This window comes from Spizellomyces punctatus (assembly GCF_000182565.1).
Source record: "Spizellomyces punctatus DAOM BR117 chromosome Unknown supercont1.7, whole genome shotgun sequence".
Lineage (NCBI taxonomy): Eukaryota > Fungi > Chytridiomycota > Chytridiomycetes > Spizellomycetales > Spizellomycetaceae > Spizellomyces > Spizellomyces punctatus.
The window spans coordinates 1,292,797-1,311,128 of record NW_015971543.1 but is presented as its reverse complement, the minus strand read 5'-3'; the positions used below and the strand labels follow the sequence as shown (position 1 = coordinate 1,311,128).

At 48.1% G+C, this 18,332-nt stretch overlaps 9 protein-coding genes across 11 annotated transcripts; 3 read left to right on the top strand and 6 right to left on the bottom strand.

The window, feature by feature from the left end:
* Nucleotides 1-5: 5 nt before the first annotated feature.
* On the bottom strand, nt 6-1,918 carry SPPG_04833 (uncharacterized protein). The gene has a single exon (XM_016753072.1). The coding sequence runs from the start codon at nt 1,750-1,752 to the stop codon at nt 256-258; it is 1,497 nt and encodes a 498-aa protein (XP_016608561.1). The 5' UTR covers nt 1,753-1,918; the 3' UTR covers nt 6-255.
* Nucleotides 1,919-2,994: 1,076 nt separating this feature from the next.
* SPPG_04831 (uncharacterized protein) lies at nt 2,995-4,281 on the bottom strand (the record flags this gene model as incomplete). The annotated part of the gene is made up of 1 exon (XM_016753071.1): nt 2,995-4,281. A coding segment is annotated over one exon (1,157 nt), but the record flags the coding sequence as incomplete, so codon positions are not given.
* Nucleotides 4,282-4,385: 104 nt separating this feature from the next.
* SPPG_04830 (uncharacterized protein) lies at nt 4,386-5,123 on the top strand. Its single transcript, XM_016753070.1, has 2 exons — nt 4,386-4,646; nt 4,708-5,123. Exons 1-2 carry the CDS (start codon nt 4,422-4,424, stop codon nt 4,858-4,860), a joined length of 378 nt encoding a protein of 125 aa, XP_016608559.1. The 5' UTR covers nt 4,386-4,421; the 3' UTR covers nt 4,861-5,123.
* Nucleotides 5,035-7,146, bottom strand: SPPG_04829 (uncharacterized protein; the record flags this gene model as incomplete). The annotated part of the gene is made up of 3 exons (XM_016753069.1): nt 5,035-5,191; nt 5,255-5,415; nt 5,478-7,146. 3 exons carry the CDS (start codon nt 7,144-7,146, stop codon nt 5,114-5,116), a joined length of 1,908 nt encoding a protein of 635 aa, XP_016608558.1. The 3' UTR covers nt 5,035-5,113.
* Nucleotides 7,147-7,595: 449 nt separating this feature from the next.
* SPPG_04828 (uncharacterized protein) lies at nt 7,596-11,153 on the bottom strand. Its single transcript, XM_016753068.1, has 20 exons — nt 10,978-11,153; nt 10,839-10,915; nt 10,753-10,767; nt 10,665-10,691; nt 10,561-10,603; nt 10,444-10,499; nt 10,294-10,389; nt 10,213-10,234; nt 10,063-10,151; nt 9,914-10,004; nt 9,600-9,856; nt 9,426-9,523; nt 9,249-9,360; nt 9,093-9,189; nt 8,904-9,028; nt 8,698-8,846; nt 8,588-8,630; nt 8,269-8,521; nt 8,101-8,198; nt 7,596-8,028 (listed from the first exon to the last, which is right to left on the bottom strand). Exons 1-20 carry the CDS (start codon nt 11,126-11,128, stop codon nt 7,684-7,686), a joined length of 2,244 nt encoding a protein of 747 aa, XP_016608557.1. The 5' UTR covers nt 11,129-11,153; the 3' UTR covers nt 7,596-7,683.
* Nucleotides 11,154-11,277: 124 nt separating this feature from the next.
* SPPG_04827 lies at nt 11,278-12,742 on the top strand. 2 transcript variants are annotated; one of them, XM_016753067.1, is made up of 6 exons: nt 11,278-11,303; nt 11,376-11,918; nt 12,000-12,096; nt 12,155-12,243; nt 12,298-12,409; nt 12,473-12,742. In XM_016753067.1, the coding sequence occupies exons 1-6, from the start codon at nt 11,301-11,303 to the stop codon at nt 12,655-12,657; spliced, it is 1,029 nt and encodes a 342-aa protein (XP_016608556.1). In that variant the 5' UTR covers nt 11,278-11,300; the 3' UTR covers nt 12,658-12,742. The 2 variants fall into 2 exon arrangements, with proteins under 2 accessions (XP_016608556.1, XP_016608555.1); XM_016753066.1 differs by having other exon boundaries at nt 11,293-11,918.
* On the bottom strand, nt 12,663-13,724 carry SPPG_04826 (uncharacterized protein). Its single transcript, XM_016753065.1, has 4 exons — nt 13,571-13,724; nt 13,448-13,506; nt 13,317-13,377; nt 12,663-13,255 (listed from the first exon to the last, which is right to left on the bottom strand). Exons 1-4 carry the CDS (start codon nt 13,595-13,597, stop codon nt 12,746-12,748), a joined length of 657 nt encoding a protein of 218 aa, XP_016608554.1. The 5' UTR covers nt 13,598-13,724; the 3' UTR covers nt 12,663-12,745.
* Nucleotides 13,682-17,236, top strand: SPPG_04825. 2 transcript variants are annotated; one of them, XM_016753063.1, is made up of 10 exons: nt 13,682-13,968; nt 14,033-14,079; nt 14,152-14,670; nt 14,728-15,303; nt 15,371-15,510; nt 15,571-15,876; nt 15,943-16,024; nt 16,094-16,144; nt 16,212-16,502; nt 17,038-17,236. In XM_016753063.1, the coding sequence occupies exons 1-10, from the start codon at nt 13,932-13,934 to the stop codon at nt 17,074-17,076; spliced, it is 2,088 nt and encodes a 695-aa protein (XP_016608552.1). In that variant the 5' UTR covers nt 13,682-13,931; the 3' UTR covers nt 17,077-17,236. The 2 variants fall into 2 exon arrangements, with proteins under 2 accessions (XP_016608552.1, XP_016608553.1); XM_016753064.1 differs by having other exon boundaries at nt 16,212-16,955.
* On the bottom strand, nt 17,197-18,319 carry SPPG_04824 (uncharacterized protein). Its single transcript, XM_016753062.1, has 2 exons — nt 17,478-18,319; nt 17,197-17,410 (listed from the first exon to the last, which is right to left on the bottom strand). The coding sequence occupies exons 1-2, from the start codon at nt 17,826-17,828 to the stop codon at nt 17,306-17,308; spliced, it is 456 nt and encodes a 151-aa protein (XP_016608551.1). The 5' UTR covers nt 17,829-18,319; the 3' UTR covers nt 17,197-17,305.
* Nucleotides 18,320-18,332: the final 13 nt, after the last annotated feature.

Below are 18,332 nucleotides of genomic sequence, written 5' to 3'. Positions count from 1 at the left end.
CAATCTGTCGTCTTTAAAGAATAAATATCTCTGTTCTTCCAAACATAACAAAAAGAAGCAACAAACAAAAAAAAACGGATATAACCGCAGCAACCGGACCTTGCATCTAAAATGACGAGCGTCCATCTTAACAATCCACGGATCCTAATCCACCGTCCACTCCTACTACTCCAGGCAGCAGAAAAGAAAAACGAGTTCTCGATGTGTTCTGCCTTAGAGCTGAGACATCCCAGCCAAAACTGAACCCTAAGCCAGCTACAGACACACTACCTGCCGTCCCTTTTTCAAAAACCGTTCCAATAATGCCTCCAAATCCCTTCCAACAAACATACAAAAGACACCCCAAAGCAATCTCACACACCCACGCACTCTCGCTAAAACAACAGGTACATTCCGGACAGGAGGCAAAGAGGAATAGTAAATCAGCACCTTCTCCAGCCTTCCTGCGGCCGAAAAGAACCGCAGGAGCGTCTCGATATACAAAATCGAGTCCGCGGGTCGTTCCTTGGTCAACTTTTCCATACTTTTGGATAATTTTGAGCCCCATGATGTAAATCTGCTTTGTTTCTGGTCAAGTGGTATGAGGGAGGGAGATAGGAGGCTGGGCGCGGAGGACGACGACGTGCTGGCGAGGGACACATTGGATTCGGTGACAAGAGGTGAAGAAGGGCCGGATTTGGAGTCGAGTTCAATAAAGCGGAGTTTTTTTGAGAGGGTTTTCTTGGCGTGTTCCAGAGACTTGAGGACAGACATGAGCTTTCGTGCCATTTCGTCGGTTTTCGTAATTTCTCTTTCATCCAAAATATCCAGTTCTTTAATTACTTCGTTACACGCTGCGACCTTTGTCTCCATTGCCGTGAATTTCGCTCCGTTTTGTATCCACACCTCTCGCGGAACGTATAATCCATTAGTCACGAAGCCGCCCGTAGTCATTGACCGTGCCAAGAGCCGCATGAGCCAGAAAACCCGCAGCTCTGGATTATTTGGTGGTGGTTCGGGTGGTTCCGCCATTGAGGGATCGGCCATCATCATGGCTTCGTAGGGGTTCATGGGGGTAAATGGAGTCATTGAACCTCGTGCGGAACGGATATCTGCAGCACTGGGTGCTCGCGATGTCGGTGGGCGTGCTGTGGCTCGGCCATTGTACCATGCCGTGTATTCCGATGGCAAGGTCGATAACAAAACCCCGACACGTTGCACGTAGGTGTTCCGCAGTTCAATGAGTCTTTTTCTATCATCCTTCAACAATACAGGTGTGTTCTCTCGTCGTCCTTCACTGTCCGCATGAATTCCCAAGGCCGCTTCATCAGCTTTTTCTAAAACCATTTCAAAAATGAGGATCGTATCACAGTATGCTTGCAACGCTTCAACGTATTTGCTCTCTCCATCCAATTTCACCGCTAGCTCAGCCCGCGCCAGCGCCTGGGCTAAGAGCGGTTGCAGCGAGCTGGCTGCATCCCCTTTATTCTCCCCTCCCTCCATTTTCTGCGATATCGACACGCGGGGTGAGTTTCGTCCACTTCCTTGCCGCTGGCCTCGTAGTGACGCTCCATCACTCCCCTCAAAGGCAGAATCCAGCAGCGGCGGTCTAGTAATGATGGCAGGTGGAAGCGAAGGCAAAGGTTTCGATGAGGGACTTAGCGAGTTTCCCCTCGCAGGTATGGACAGTCCCACATCCGGTGTTGGTTTAGATGAACGAGCCTCCAAGCTCGCAGAAGCTTGGTTCTTGGTCGATGCCTCCACATTGGACATAAAGCTCGCGGAGACCCTTTCTCAAGATGCGGGTTAGAATGAACGCATTGACGTGGAAGGCGGGGTAGGCGTTCGTTACTTTATGTATGGCTATCGCTTTGTCGCATCCGGTCCAGACTTGTTTCTTGCAGATCTCGTTCCCCCGTCAAGTGTGTGTTATTTTGTGCTCCGCCATGGTGGGCCTTTCAATGAGTCTGATTTGGGGCAATGGCGTCACGTGTGCAAGTCCAGAGGGCGTCAAAAGTACTTTTGCAAAGCTTTGTCCCAGTAGCGAGAGGTTTGATCAGAAAGACATGACGAGTCGTCGCAGCAGCAGAGAGAGAAGCCGTCGGCTTTCTGTTACAGATTCAGACTCTCGTTCCTCATCACGCCGCCATCGCAGTGAATATAGAGATCGCTCCAGAGAAGGCCGACAAAGCCGACGAGAAGGTCTGCTCTGATCGCAGGCTTTATTTCGTTTTGTTCTCTGATAACCTCCGCTTCTTTTTCCCGCAGTGTCACCATATTACAAGAAACGCACCAGTGCATCTAGCTCACGTTCCCGTTCTAAATCTCCACGGCGCTCCCGCTCTTCATCCGAAGGTTAGTATTCCTGTCTGTTTCTTCCTGACCATACACGTTCAATAAAATAACAATACTCCATGTTCATAAAACTGACTGAACACATGGTCAAACAACACATAACCCTCGATACACGTAAAACTTTCTCCAATACGATGCAAACTTCCATGGGAGATTGCTTGTAGACGAACGTAAGCGCTCTCGGTCGGGATACAAGCGTCGGAAGAGAGATGAAAGCTCAGAGAGTAGTAGCGGGAGTGATAGTGATCCAGGTTGGTTTTTTGCATGTGCAGAGGTTTTAAAAGATGGCGCCAAGTTTTTGACATCTCTGCTCAGGCCAGCGAAAGAAATCAAAAGAGAAGAAAAAGAAGAGTAAGGACAAGAAAAAGAAGGATGTATGTTGTGGACATTGACAGTTACTTGATCTGCCTAGAATATTCCTTAATGTTCTCGTCCTATCTAATGCAGAAGAAGAAGAAACACCGAAAGTCTAGCAGCAGCGACGACAGATCTAGCGATGAAGACGTGCGACGCAGTGCGATTACTGGAAAGAAGATCAAATTGAAGGTGCGGCATTGCCTGCAGTGTTACCTGTCGTCACGTCACTCATACCTTTTGGATGTGTTAGGTACACAAGACAACGGATGATAAAGTCAGAGAAAAAAACCGAAGCCAGTTATTGCAGCATTTGAATCAAATGTATGATTAGCTACGGTGGATATAACATGTCGAGACCAGCATTCATTCATGCTTATTGGGAAGCTTATTACTGTATCGTGTTTGGCCACGGAATATACGAACCACGTCTTTTTCAAATTGGTCGTCCATCAATGACCATGACATGACCTGGCGCTAAGGTCGATACCCTGGCATGGGGTTTCTTGTCTGCACTCGACATCCACGCTACACAGAAGCTTTTCGTCGTATGAGCCCACCACACCTCACGAATATATTTCTTTCCATCCACATCGTCGCCTATACTCTCATCTGCAGTCAACTCACATCTATATATTATAACTCCGACGTTTCTCTCCTTTCCCTTGATCAAATCAATGTCCAAAAACTCCCGAATAACCTCTCTCAAGCTCTCGGCAACGTCATCGCTCTTCAAACATCTCTTGGCGCATTCTCGTGCAAATAAAGTCTTTATAATTTGCTCCCCAGTACCAGAGACACTGCAGCCAATGCTAACGGTGGGTGTGCATTCGGACCATGTCCCTGCGCCGTAGATGGCTGCTTCACCCACTCGGCCTGGATGCTTAAGTGAGATTCCGCCGCTAGAGACAGTAGATGTTATGTTTCCGGTTGAGTCTTGTGCTACACAGCCAACTGTGTCATTCAAGTGGGATTCCGGAAAAGATTGTTCTGATAGATCTGGACTTTTATCCCTACACTCCTTTCGCTGTCTCTTCTTTGCTCGCTCCCCTTCCTGTTGCTCTGCCTCCCTTAGAATTCTCATATGCCTCTCCCATCGTGTTTGACTCTCATCTGTGATCAGAGATCGCATTTGAACGATCTCTACCCCTTGAGCAGCGCAAAACGTTTTTGCACCCTCCCCAACCAGCAGAACCGGTGGAACAAGCCCGCAAATTCCCGGTCCCTGCATGTCTCCTCGCATAACGGCCACAGCTCCACAGATGGGGTGCCGAATCCCGCTGACGGCTCCAACCCCTCCAAAGGCGCCTGTCCGTCCACACATAGCGCTCGCGTCGCATTCCACCGTGCCTTGAATTGTAAGATTAGATCCAAGGCCTGCATTGGTAAGTGGGGAAGATTCAAGGTGGTTTGTCGCTGTTGTCGCGGCGGAGCAGGAAGTCGTTCCTGATAACAAATTGCGCATTCCACTCAGACATGCTTCGGAAACAAGGGTGAGGAGCGCGGTATGGGTTCGGGGATGGTGGTATCCTGCCCCTGCGTGGACGCATATAAAGGAGACTGGAGGTCCAGGCGATCTGTCTGGAGGCATTGAGGGAGGATATCTGCAGAGGGTGAAAGCACGACAACCTCATTTAGGCAAATTTGGCAAAATGACTGTTGCCCCAGCAACGGCCTGTCACTTCACGGATCGTTGGGCTTTCTCCTCCATTTGCTTTACACTTCAAACTATCATGGCTGTTCACCCAGAGGTTCGCCAGCTCTACCGCTCCTTCCTCCGTCTACACGCCTCCTGGCCACCGCAACCCTCTCGACCTGCCCGACTTCAATCCTACATTCTAACCCGAGTGCGGAACGAATTTCGTCAACCAACAGAGTCACTAGCAGAAAGAGTAAAATATGGACAAGAGCAGTTAGCTAGCTTGCAGCGGATATTGAATAATGAGATTGAGAAGAAGGTTAGCTTTTTCATGTTGACGTTCGCCCGTGGAAGAGTTGTCTAACCTCTCTAAATGGCAGTATCCGATACCAGAAACAAGTCCCATCCCCGCTTTCCTACCTCCAAAGAAGACATACACACTGCTAGATCAAGAAGCACAGGATACCTTGGAAGAAAAGACAACGGTTTCCTATTTCAAGGATTATTTGGCGAGTAAATTCGAGAGGCAGTGATTGAGAGCCAGAGAACAAGCGTTGTTTGCCGTCCATGATGCCCTCAGAGTTTGGAAACCTTACTTGGAGGGAACCCCTACAAGGTTATCGCAGACCACCAGTCCCTCAAGTGGCTACAGCGATTTATTGCGGAACAATTTATATTATGGTGGGAATGTGCGTCATGAAGAGTTGGGGTACCCGGCGATGGGAACAAGCAAGTTGTAAATTGCATGTCTATATACAAGCATCGGTAATATACAAAGGTCACAGTTCACAACCGTTCCTCTTCTTCCACCAATTTCCTCGCCTCGTCCATCGTTAACGGGGCTTTGGCTCGTTGTTTTAAAAACTGGGCGAAAACGCCGATTGTTCAACATCAAATTTGTACCAAGTGCAGAAATTACTCACATACCTTTTTGGTTTCCTCCAAAGTAGTGTACTTTCTACATCGATATGATGCACTCTCTGCAGCGGCCATGTCGAAACTTGCTGCTACGAAGTTCTGGATGTACGTGAGGTGGGTTTTGATGAGGGCATGGAGAGTTTGGAGGGCTGGGTGATGAGTTGGTAAGGCTGCAAGAAGGGACAAGTTGGGTTTATATTCCAAAGCTGTCAAAGAAACGGCGAAAACTTACGATATTGTTCTGCGAGACTGGAATCACTATTATGTACAGGTGGTGATGACGATGTATATCTCTCTGTGCGCGGTGGTGTGTCGATTTCTTGATCGCTTCCATCCCTCCGCTGTGCCCTCCTTTTTCCCCGTCTTCGGCGTCTTCTTCTCCTCTCCTGTCTCTCATCACGTTCATCTCTCTCGTCAGCAAGGACATGTCTCGTCTCATGTGAACATCTACATGCATGCTGTTCTGTGCACTGCGGTGCAGACGTCCAGGCGTAAGGTGGTGGGTAGTAAGGGTAAAACGGTGGGTAGGACACTGTCAGTGGTGGCTGGTAAGGAGGCTGAGGGTAGGCTGTAGGCGGTGGGAAAGGTGGTGGATAGGCTGTTGGGAGTATAGGTTGTGGGGGAATTGGGTACGGATGTGTTGGAGGTGCTACTGGGATATGCGGCCCCGAGACTGCAGATTGTACGTATTGGAATGGTGGGGGTGGTGCGGTAGTAGTCGTTACTGGCAACTGTGGTGCTACCCTCTGATTCTCAACAGCAGCCTGTGCTTCTAGTTCCGCTTGCGGCCTGGGTGCTGACACAGACGGCCTTTGATCCTCGAGCGTGTGAATGCTCGTGGCTTCCAGATCCTCTACTTTCGTCTCATCCATCTTCCCACGATTCTCTTCTGTCGCCTCGCTGACCCTCTCCTTTGTATTGGCAAGGTTAGGAGTCGCATTATCGCCCTTCACGCCAGCATCCCGCTTCCGCACGTCCTCTTTTCTCAACAAAAAGGTATCAAAATCGCTCTCAATAGCACTGCTACTGTCGCTTTCAAAGTTCCCTCCCTTGCTACTGTTTTCTGAGGAGCGTTTGGAATAAGGAGGATGAACGGAGTTGCTTTGGAGCCCTTGTGTTTTGGGAAGCGAAGAGGAGTTGGTGGTAGTAGATGACAAAGACGTGGAGCTTGTGGTGGAATTAGAGCGGACGGGTGTCTTAGGGAGAGAGTCCATTTGCTTGTGGGAAGATGTTGGTACAGCAGATGGCCCAGCATCTTGGACAATCTGCTTTGCCAGAGGAGAGATCTCGCTCATTTTCTCGACCTCATCTTCCTCTTCGAGATCCTTGCTCTCACGCATACTACTCCTCGCCCCTTTCTTCATAAATTTCTCAAAGTCACTGCCAACATCACTATCACTCTCGCTTTCACTCTCGCTCTGAATCACTTTCGCATTCCCCGCCGGTTCCATTTTCCTGAAACTCTGCATACGCATCAATGCCGACGATGGTCTGTTCCTATTCGACGCAGACGACTGTCTAGAAGATGTTGCCGAAAGTGCTGGGGATGAAGGCGCATTTTCAGGGGCAGAAGTGGCTCTCGATTGCTTGAGATATGATGATGCAGGTCGTTTAACAGGCTGAGGTGTACTTATCCGTGACGTGGGTGTATCTGGCTTCTTTTTAGCAAGAGTATCCAGGAACTGCTGAAGCTCATGATCGGAATCATTCTCTGACTTTTCATCGCTGTCTACATCGTCGCTGCTGCTTCGTACGTCCGCATTCTTTGTCCATTTTGTCGGTGTTCGAGGTGACGGTGGAAGTCGCTCACCCCGCAAAAAGGCTTGTGCGCGTTCTAGTGCAGATACAGGACGTTGAGCACCACTTTTGGTCGGTGACGACAGAGGACGTCGATAGGACATTATGCAAGAGAGCGGAAGACCATGTCGAGTTGCTGGCAAGTCCAATAATCGGTTTCGTAAGCGATTAGTAAGCCAATCACGTTGTCGCGTCTCGACATGTGCGATTTCCGCGTGGGCAGGAGGTGGCCGTCTCCTTGTGTGAATTGGTTGGCTGGGACTGTAGTGCGCGTGGTGTGAGCAGCTACCTCCATCTTCGGATTGGAGCTCTATGATTGTTCCTAAGGGGAGGGCAGTCATAGAGAGGGCCTCGGCGGGTGAAAGGGGGCCTGCGTTATGTTTTGATTAAATTATCTTGAATGTTTTGTGACTATCCATTACGCCTTTGGCCATCTCGTCGAGTGCTGTTGGAAACATCGAAAGTCTTTTGGGCTATGCAAATGTCCTAGGCACACACCAATCATGAAGGTAATATAAATTTGAGCGACAACCGATCAACAGATTAGAGCGAATGTTTGGGCGTAAAATCGAGAATGCGTTGGTTAATTCCATTCCCACACATCACGCAGTATGTTTGAATTCAAGTGAGATTTACTACAACTACTTTGCCCAGGCATTCTGCTCTTCCGCCCATGGATCGGAAGCCGCCAGCGCAGGCTTTGCTCCCCACGCAGCTGGATCCGCTGGAGGCACTGTAATAGGGCTGGTCCCACCACCACCCCACCCAATATTCTCGACAACACCCACTTTTTCAACTGCCTCACTCTGAGCATCCAGCGAGGGCGATGATAAATGTTGGAGCGCCTCGTGGATGCCCCAGTCTTGTGCTCGCCAGGTCGAAGACGCCTTATTTTCATTGTCGAGCGAAGTAAGACGGAGAATGGTTACGATGCGAACGTGAGATTCCGATTTGGTACTGTTTTCGACTGCAACGTCTATTGCGAGCTGTATTGGCAAGGGAACGTTTAATTAACTATCAAGGATTGGATATGGAGGAACGGTATTTCCATATCTTACCTTCCCATCATTGTCGCGGATATCTGTCTTTGCATTTCGTCGCAAAAGCGCCAACACTGTATTTGCATTCCCTGCCTCAGCGGCGCAATGAAGTGGGGCTAGAGTAAGTGGAAGCAGAACACCGTGGTTCAGTAATAATGGATATGTTAAGGTGCCATTCGGACCTACTTCGTCCCCTTTGATCCAATCCATTTATCTCCGCATTCCACTGTAGCAAAAACTCTGCAACCATTGCATCGCTCCTCAAGGTGACCTTGTGCAGCATGGTCTGCCCAGTCAAATCTACTTCGTTGACATTCGCTCCATACGCGATACACCGCAATGAAGTAAGAATGTCACCGTTCTTGACAGCATTGACAAAAGCAGATTGAAGTGGCTCATTGCGGAGAGTCGGATCTGTGTCTGGAGATAACAGATATTCCTGCGAGTGGGAGGTGTTACATCCTCTCGAAGGATCTAATGCAGTGAGCCTCCTGCTGTCATTTACCTTGTTTGCATATTTAGCCACACAGTACTTTTGCTTTGCCGCCCTGGATGGAGCTTGGCATTAGTTTTCTCCAGCTTGTGCCCTAATGACCCGTTCAAACTTAGTCATACCGTTCAGCATTCGGCTTTGGCTTCACGGCGTCGAGTTGCCCTTCCTTCCTTAATTTCCCTTCGAAAATGGCATTTACTTTTTCATTGCCAAGTGCCAGTAAGATGTCGCCGCTCTCCTGGTCCCACCGATCGAGCGCCAAGGACTTCATCTAAGGCAGGACGCCGGTGAGATACAGAAGCGTCAATATAGTATTGATGTAGCATACCTTGGAAACATGCCGACCCAACCCTCTGTGAATCCCAGAGCACGTAATGCACAGAATGATACCCAGGTTGCAGCTTGCCCATTCCACATCTTCCTGAGATGCACAGTCGGCGCAGACGTTATTGCCTAAGGGAACAATCGGCATTTAAGCTATCGGTGAACAATAATAACACAGTGCGACCGAAGTTACCTGGGATAGCATGGACTTGTTTCATGAATTCATTCGCGCTTTTGTTCCCTTCACGTTTTGCAATAGCAGCCTGATCCATTTCGCCGAAGGTTGGTTTCTAAGCAATGCAGGCGTGAGTGCCTCGAAAGCGATAAATTGCTGCTACCAATAACATACGACTGGGGATGTAACAAATCCTTCATCGGATATCGAGCGTGATATGGCAGCTTGAAGGACGCTCATCCAGTCTTTCATCTGGTCCTCGCTTTGAGCTTGGAGAGTTAGGGCTCTGGAAAGTAACGGAGCCTTTTAGTATACAAAAGGGTGACAAAAAGAGATTTCAGAATAACCTACTTGTTTGGCGATACCAAGTCAAAACAAAATCTTCTCTCCGGATTTGGAGTTTCCTTTACAGCACAAATTCGTAGATCGATCGTAGTCTTCGCCTCATCCTATCCGTCGTCCCCAGATATTCGATGCATGTTTATGATGCCGTTCCAATCGAAACCGAGAGCCAGCAGCACCCACCTTTCCCTCCAACGAAAAATAGTGCAAAAAGTTGTTCATTAATTCAAAATACCGACGATGCCATACGGTCCTCATTTTCGAGCTACTCTTCTTGAACAAATATCCGCCTTTATATAAAGTTGACGCCGTCCGCGTCGCTTTTACACTGGTGGGGGAGCTGGGGTCGTAGTCTTCCGGTTTGACTTGATGAAGAATGAATTCGGCGGATGCTTTTGTATCAATCTTGGAGTAATCCGCGCGCATCTTTTGGAGGATTCCTGCAATAAAATGTAAGCGCTCATGTTAATAGAGATATCAGAAACCTTATGACACACCTGTGAGGTCGCGCATAGAGGGCTCAAGATCTTTAAGGGCGTCGTATGCTTGATGGAAAAAGGAGAAATTGGTATAAACAAGGGCAACAACCTGAATCAGAGCAGTGTGTAAGTAGATATCAAAGAAGACTGCTTCATGGAATTCCTACGTTTTCGACGATTTCAAACTTCCGCTTCACGTCAACATCATTCAGCTTTGTTGCGTACTCTATCGTTTTGGTATGAAATGCTTTTCTAGCTAAAAGCTTCCGATTAAGACCCTTGATCCTTCATTTAATGATGTCCCAATCAAGAGTTACCATCTGCCGCATCTCGAGCGCTCTGTAACAAGCTTTGGTGAATATGAGACAGTAAAAGATAAATATATACCATATACACACCTCCTCAATTCCCTTATCCGTAGACTTTTTTGACATGTATCTTGACAGAGCATTCTGGTATTGGTCTTGTGCATGCTGGAAATCTTTCCCAGCTTTCTATTAAACGGGTCAACAACTAGCGCAAGTCCACAAAACGTTGGCACGTCAAACCTTTGTAGGTTGAACTTCACTGGCTATGAATTGGTTCAGAGGATCGACAAAGACGTCTATGTATTTATATGTTAGTCAATGGCTGCTTGTATCGCGATCCAGGCAGTTTGTGGGTACCTTTATATTGGCTAGCCGCAATGAGTCTACTCCGTTCAATGTCCTGAGAGCCAGATTATATAGATAATATTCCTACAATTGATCTTCTTCAATTAGTCACGTACCTTGATGACTTGGGCAAACTTAGTGAGCTACTATCGAACGGCATTGTTAGACTCAGCGCAACCCGACATGTTGGACTCCTCCACCTGCCTGTTGGCCCACCGCCTTTAGATGATAGACAATGTTTGCTTAAATGCAGTTTGATGTTGAACGTATTTCACTAGTTTCTCATTTACCTCATATGCTGGATCATCATCCTTCCCCGCCAGGTTTTGGATCTCCTCCGCAAGCTGCTGGTATTTAGCCGAGTACTCTAAAGCAAGAGTTCTATTATTTCTTTATAGACTTTCTACTTTAGAGATTCATAGGAATTACCCTTGGTCAAATCGCTCAGCTTTTCAGCAATCGCAACCATCTTCTTAATCGAGCTGTCGGCATCGTTCAGGGCAGTTTCACTGGCCTGCAGCCTGCTATGAAAGGCAGGAGAGTCGCCGAATGCTTCCTCCAACGGAACAGGTCGCACCATATTTGGGTTGATAAAATAGGAAGACCAGGATCACTGCTGGATCCGTTGTCTGCGAGATTTGGATATTGCTGCGGAGACATGCTTAGGTAAGGCAGTTTGCATCGATGACTCACCAACGGTCCTTCGCGTTGGAGTTGGACTTTGGACATGGCAGGTAGCTGCAAGCGGAGGGATGGTAGGTTTTCGTGAGGTTCTATGATCCGAAAGAATGAAGTTCAAGTAAAGTCATAAGGATTTAACACAACAGGCATCGTCTACGGAAAATGAACTGGATCCATCGCGCGTTTCTCCTATACGACCGTCAAGACCCGTCGATATAAACACGAACACTGCAGCCCCCTCTGCTCACCTAACGAACTCAACATCACCATCAGGACCATCAAGCGGTTTATTTTCTTTCCCCGCATTTCTTTCGTTTCGTGGTGAACCAGAGCCGCGAGATTCAGACGACACCTCTCCCATTACAGCTTCCACCCCCATTGGCCCAGCAGGATCTTTCTTCCCCTACGTATCTTCAATATCCGACGCAATAACAACTGCTGTATCGGATAGCTTTTTTGGAAAGGACACTGGGGAAAAGGACGTAAAGCAGCCTGACGAACACGGTTCCGGAAACGGGACAGGTGGTCATCCGTCTTCAAACGACGCCTTGTCCGACGGCACTGAGAGGGAAGAGATGGCGAGAAAACGGAACAGCGCCGTAAATGCTGAAGGTATTGTGGAAGTGATAAGAGGTCCCAGGGTTAGGGAGCTGGACCCGGATCTCGCAGCCTTGAGAAAAGTCCCACAGGTATGCTTTCATCGAATAGGAACATGAACCGTGGAACCCATACTGCAAAAATATATTCATTCACAACATGTTCTAGCGTAGTTTGAACCCCTCATTGAGTCTTCGCTGGCTCCTCAAGGCTTCAATTGGGGCGGGTTGTTTTCACCGACCCCCGGCGCTAAAGTGAATGAACTGCCATGTGAGCTCTATCAGTCACCATTAAGGTCAACCCATTTTATAACAAGTCACGCCCGTAGTTGCTCTGGACCCGTCACCGTCGATTGCGCTATGGGAACAATGTCGTGCACATATCCAACGTTGTGCGGATGCCGTTGCGCGGGATCAAGTATGTACCGGATATCTTGTACCCCAGCGACATATTGTGCTCATTTTTGGACAGCAACTGTTAGCGAAAAGTATGACGAACATGGATGAATATTGCGCCAAGCTTGCGAATACAGTCACTAACCGTTGTTATGAGGCAAAAAGTCAGAATGAAAAGCTAATGTCTGGTAGGCTTTCGTTACCTGTTCGAACGACTATTTTGAACACTGGTTGCTGACGGCCATGTGAAGTTACTAACATCAAGAAGCAAGCCGAGAAAACCGGAAATATGTTGTCGGATGTCCTAATATCGCTGGATAAACTCTCACCGTTGATCCCGCCCTCGGATAGACTGAGCCATCCCGATAACGAAGACCGTTACCCTGCGCTGACAAAGTGGTTAGCGGCCAGGAGCAAGTATGAGGAAGGAAGCTGAAAGGGCTAGTTTGGTATGCAATGTAATAAATGGCTAATTGAATCTAAATCTGTACATGTTGCGGTGGCTCGGTGCAGGATAGAACGCTCTACTTTTGGGTATCGCGAATGCCGATGAACCCTTTTACATTATCAGGTGGTGGTCCTGCTGGGGTCTTCACAGATTTTAGGGAATTTGGGGTGAAAACCGAAGGTGGGGTCAAGGATTCGCCGAATTCCTTCTGCTGGTGCGATCGTGACGCCGGCGTTCGCATTGAAGTGTTAATGGAAGAATTTCGGGGTATGGCTTTTGAACTCTCGCTTGGAAACCTCCGAAACGAGTCCTGGGATCGAGAAAGATCTGGCGGGCCTTGAGCACCAAATTTCTCCTCTCTCGCGGGATTCTTTTCTCCTTTTTCGTCAGCACCCCCCTTGGTTTCTCCAAGATACTCCTTTGGTTCTGCTCTCGTCTGCGAGTCACTCCCCTCTCCAAATATTCTCGCCCTTGCCGCAGCGTACTCTGCCTCACGTTCAGCGAGCGATTTGCTACTCCCTCCTGATGGCGATCGCTCCATTTGCGTCCCTCCTTTTACTTTGGTGTCGCGTTTGAGAAGCCGCACCTGTGCAGCCAAGAATTAAATAGGGGAAAGAATTCAGCTGTGAAGCGTAAATTGGACTTACCTGTGGCACATACTCAGTTCGTCCACTTCCAGTTTCAATAACTGTAGGTCCCCGTGGAACACTTGCAAAGACAAGATATGAAAGATATGAGGAATGACCCTACGATCACATTCGGCAATTGTCGCACTCACGTTTCTAAAGGTTTATTCACTAGCGGTGTAGGCACGGGGATTGGTTCCACTTCGTCCCACTGCAGACAAAAGTCAGAAATCAACGTATGTCTTGATACAAGTTACGGCAGCGTGCGTACATACTTCATCTTCCCAAGAGTCCTGTGCCATGTCTTTTGTTCTGATTTGCTGGAAGCTCGCCCCCAAACCCGTTCAGATAGGGGGCATGCTTAGTCATGCACAATTAATCGAAACGCTCGCTGTGCGCCCACGACCGTGCGGAGGACGGCAAGATCGCTTCTTCACGGCCGTTGTTTTTTAGGAAACCCAAGTAGAGGGGAAAGGAGCCGCTCGCGAGGAAGCAGAATTACAGTAGCGAGTGTTTGTCCAAGTTTGACGGGCGGCTTCAATTGTAGATCGTTTCCAGTGCCATCCCGCATTGCTTGACCGTGTCAACTGAATCCTCGCAAAGCGACCCCAGTCTGGAGTAAGAAGAATTTGAGATATGCTACGTTTTGAAGACTGGTTTTGGGGTACACCAGGTAACCAGAGTGGTAACTCTCTCGGTTGACATGGCCGTTACTGAGACATTTTCGCGCAATTTAGCCGACCCAACAGCTGGCGTGCATGTGCTCCATGAGCACTACCAAATGGTTAGTTATGCTGTAGAGGAGTAGATGTGTTTGGCATTCCATTCTTAAAGGCGACTAACCATTTCATTGAAGGGCGTCACCGAAATTGAGGAATTATTGGCGTTTTTGACTCAAAGAAAAACAGCAGAAGAACAGTACGCAAGCAAGCTAACCGAATTGAGTCAGCTAAAGCCACGAGCAGACGGGTTTGGAAAGGACGAGTCTCTTCTTGCACAAATCTTTGGCAATGCCAAACAAGAAATGGCGAACCTAGGAACATGTCACAAACAAGCCGCCGATCAAATTTCCCAACTAATTCATCCCCTTCAACGATTCTTGGATGACAACCGCAAGCTCTCCATTGTCCGTAAAGACAAAATCGACTCAACCTGGAAATCCTTGTCAGGGCAACGCTCAGAGCTGGAAGGACTGGTGCAAGACTACAAGACAAAGTGCAGTGCTGCTGATGTAGAGCAACGAAAGTTCGAGCAGAGTCGATCTGAGCACGATTTGCCGAGTATGGATGTGATGATCAGTATGGGGCCGAGATCATTCACGGTGGAGGATTTTAATACTTTGCTACTGAAAATGCAGAGAGAGATAAGAACGCAGGTGAATAAATGTCACAATCGGTTTCCGGAAGGGCTAGCTGCTTATCCAATTTTCAAGGACGTCAAATCTCTTTGGGGATCTTCGAAAAACTGCTTTTCGGGCGATGATGCACTTCAGTACCTTCGTGTCAAGCTACACCTGGATGAAGAAGGAGCCATATCGATGCTTTCTCAAATGATTAATGAAGGATTCATTCGCAATATAGGACGAGGGCATCGCTTCAGTACCTCAAGTCACTACCAGTGGAAGCGTCTCTCCATCGAAAACGAACCGTTACATCGTAAAACTCGGCGAGAAGCCGAACGAGCCGATTTTGAATATCGAAAAGCGGTCGAAGCCACTGAAGAGACGCGACTATTCTTAGAGAGCGCCTGTTGGGAGTATATGAATTCTCTTCAACATGTTGAAACCCGTAGAATGGAAATATTTAAAGAATCTTTATTGGGGTTGAATAATGCTGAGAAGAGTATTATCGCCGGCACGCGGAATGTATGCGAAAGAAATCAAGTTTACTTGGAGACCCTTAGCCCGGCAAAGGAAATCGAAATCATGATTGAGTCTCAGCGAACTGGAAATGTACGGCTACCACCAGCTGTCTATCATAACTATTATGGAAACTCTTATCGAGATCCGGTAAGGACCTCCCGTTGCCTCCTTCTTGGATTTCCATTTATCCTGGTTTCGTTTGCGGATGGCCTAGGTATTTGGCGTCTCTCTTGAAGATTATGCTGCAAGCAGAGGGCGGAAAGTACCCTTGCTAGTCAAGAAGTGCCTGCGCGCTATCGAAGATACCCGGCAGGGAGCTACTGAGCGGGGTGAGGGGCCAGAAGTCGATCTCTGGTAGGTCTTTAAGCCAAATCGTCTTTCGCGGACTCAAATGTAACAACCTCCTACTTCTAGGCTGGAACCGAATTCCAATATACCAGCGCTCCACGCTCTCCGCACTGATCTCAACAACTCCAAAGCCAGTCTCAAATACCTGCGGCGTCTTCCCACTTCGTTGATAATAGGTGCTCTGAAACTTTACCTAATCGAACTTCCCACATCAGTCTGCTCCGACGAAATTTATGAACCTCTCAAACTACTGTATTTGAGCAAAGCGGATGATTTCGGTCCAATGAGAATAGCCTCCCTAAGGAGCTTGCTGGCCACGATGCCTCCACCTCATTACTGTACCTTGAGACTTTTGTCAGAGCATTGGCATAAGTGAGTCTATCACAGCATCGGTTGCGTTCCTCACATTCATTGATTGTTGACTAAATGACTGGGAAGGTTAATCGCGCAATTGGATCCGGAGGATCCGAAGATAAGCGACTTTGCTCAAAACCTAGGGCATTATGTGTTGCGGCCTCGGGTAAGTGAAGAAATGGCCGTCCTGTCTTAAAGCGATGTCCACGCACTCAGTGATCACACCAATGGACAGGTGCATACGCAAATCACTCTACATGATAAACATCCGGTCCGAATGATGAAGGTATTTGGACAGCCGATGCGAGTTACTCGACCGTTCCGCGATTTTCAACTAACCACGATCCATATAGGATCTTCTCTTAAACCACGATAAAATCTTTTCCCTTGACGAGCCACTAGAGCTCCCTGACCCACCAGACGATGGCCGTTCATTCCGCTCTGTCCATATTTCCGATCTCGAAGATAGCGAAGAAGAAGATATCGATGAAACAGCATCAACACGAGCGCTCTACGATGCCTCCAGCAGGGTCACTGGTGTCACGAGTGGGTCCTCATCTGAAAGGTCGATGCGAACAGGCTATAGTCTTACCCTCGTAGGCGACAATTTGTCAGATAGAAGAGCGAGCCTGTCGGACAGAGGGGTAAGTTTGGCGAGCTTGACGATGGGAAGTTTTCTGGCCAATGGGCTCAGAAGAGACAGCACAGAGAGTCATCGGTCTGGTGCTACTATAGGAGGGGCAATCCGTAGTGTAGGAGATCATGTGAATGTGCCATTGGGGGTGGACAGAAGGGATAGCTCGGATATTGCGCCTAGTTCTGTGGGTCGTCGATCATCGTCTTCCTTCAGTGAGCATCCTACGGCGACGCCCGCTACGGGTCTTTTGACGCCGGTAGCGGGGGATAGCGATGATGAGGATCTGGATATTCAAATCTCCGCGGATGGGATTGTAACGAGCAGAACAAGCAGCGCGAGTGGGAGTGCAGTTGACTTGCTCACCGGGACGAATTCAGTTTCTGGTGGTAGCGATGAAATGGTATCTCCTTTGGTGGAGCTGCCAGCACTGAAAATTGTTGAAGATGGGAATGAGTCTGAGGTGGGATTGTGAGTGAAGAACACTTTGCCTGTGATATGTGGCTCATGGTGCTTTTTCTTTCTTTTTATCTATTCCAATCCAGGACATTGACGTATTTTCAGGCAGAGTAGAGTTGGCCTAATGCAAGTTCCGGTTTCGATTATGTGTTTTCATATAGTTATTTCGCTTGGGCACGAAGCCTCTACATATGTTTGGAAATGGGGGGATTGTTGTTACCCTTTACGACGGATGTTTTGTCATGGTTCTATACAATTCAATATATTGTACATACAATCCAGTAGATGACAACAAAAGGATCATCCTCGAGCGCGCTTTGGAAATGTATGGGACAGGATCAAATCTTTGATATATCATCGATTATTATTCTTATTATTATTATTACTCTCGTCTGCAGGATATGCTGCCCCAATTCCAGTTGCAGGATTCCACAAACCCTCCACTTTCCACCCATGTATCTTGGGTAACATACAAAGAGTTAGTACAACAATCAAAGGCACGTAGGACAAATTGAAGCGGACCTACCAAAACTGCCACTACAAAAGGCAATGGTACGGGCTTGGCAAATCGTCTTCCCTCCACCAAACTCTTATAAATAGCATCGAAATGGGTCACATCAACGTCTGCCAGTGCTGGATTACTTTTGTACCAGTCAGGTGCTGGTGGGGGATTTGGGCTGTAAGGTCTGTGCCCGCGTGTCCATTGTGCTCTTGTTTGTTCCCACTGTGATAGCCCTGTGGTCGAAGAGGAAGCGGAGGAGGAGGCGGGGTGAGAAGTTGTAGAGGGTTCGTTGAGGGCGGTAAGCTGGGATGGTTCTGCTGGACGTTGCTCTGCTGTTGCTGGTTGCGAATTTGGTGAGTTATCTGTGCCGTTCATGGTGGGGAGGGTGGATATCGTTCAAGATAATAAAGGCGGAGTGAATTATAAGCGGGTTATGCAGTTTTATTCTACGTCAATGTCTTGCGGGCTCGATGCTTTCTTTTAAAAACTGCAGCCACTAACGCTGATCACAGGCCGCAAGTCGGGCGAGCCATCATTCACCGTTTGGCGGCGAACCAGTGTCACGTGCCCTAAAGATCGTCACGGAGAGTAAACCTTTCCTAGCTTTTGCTGCAATAACGAACAGCCGTACAATCCTTGTTAAAGATTGCAACTCTTGAATATCGGCACCTGCTCTGTGTTCTTTGTGGTAAACGTGCCTGCGACAATATTATAGTCGTTACGCAGATCCCGTTTGTAGTCGCATTTTCGTAAGGGAGCATTTGAGGGAGCTCGTATCCAGCTAAACTGTGGGCCAATCTCGTCTCTCACAACCCATCTGCGCAACATTATGGGGAGGTCAACTTTCGGATCATCATCTATTCTCAATGCGCAGGTTGG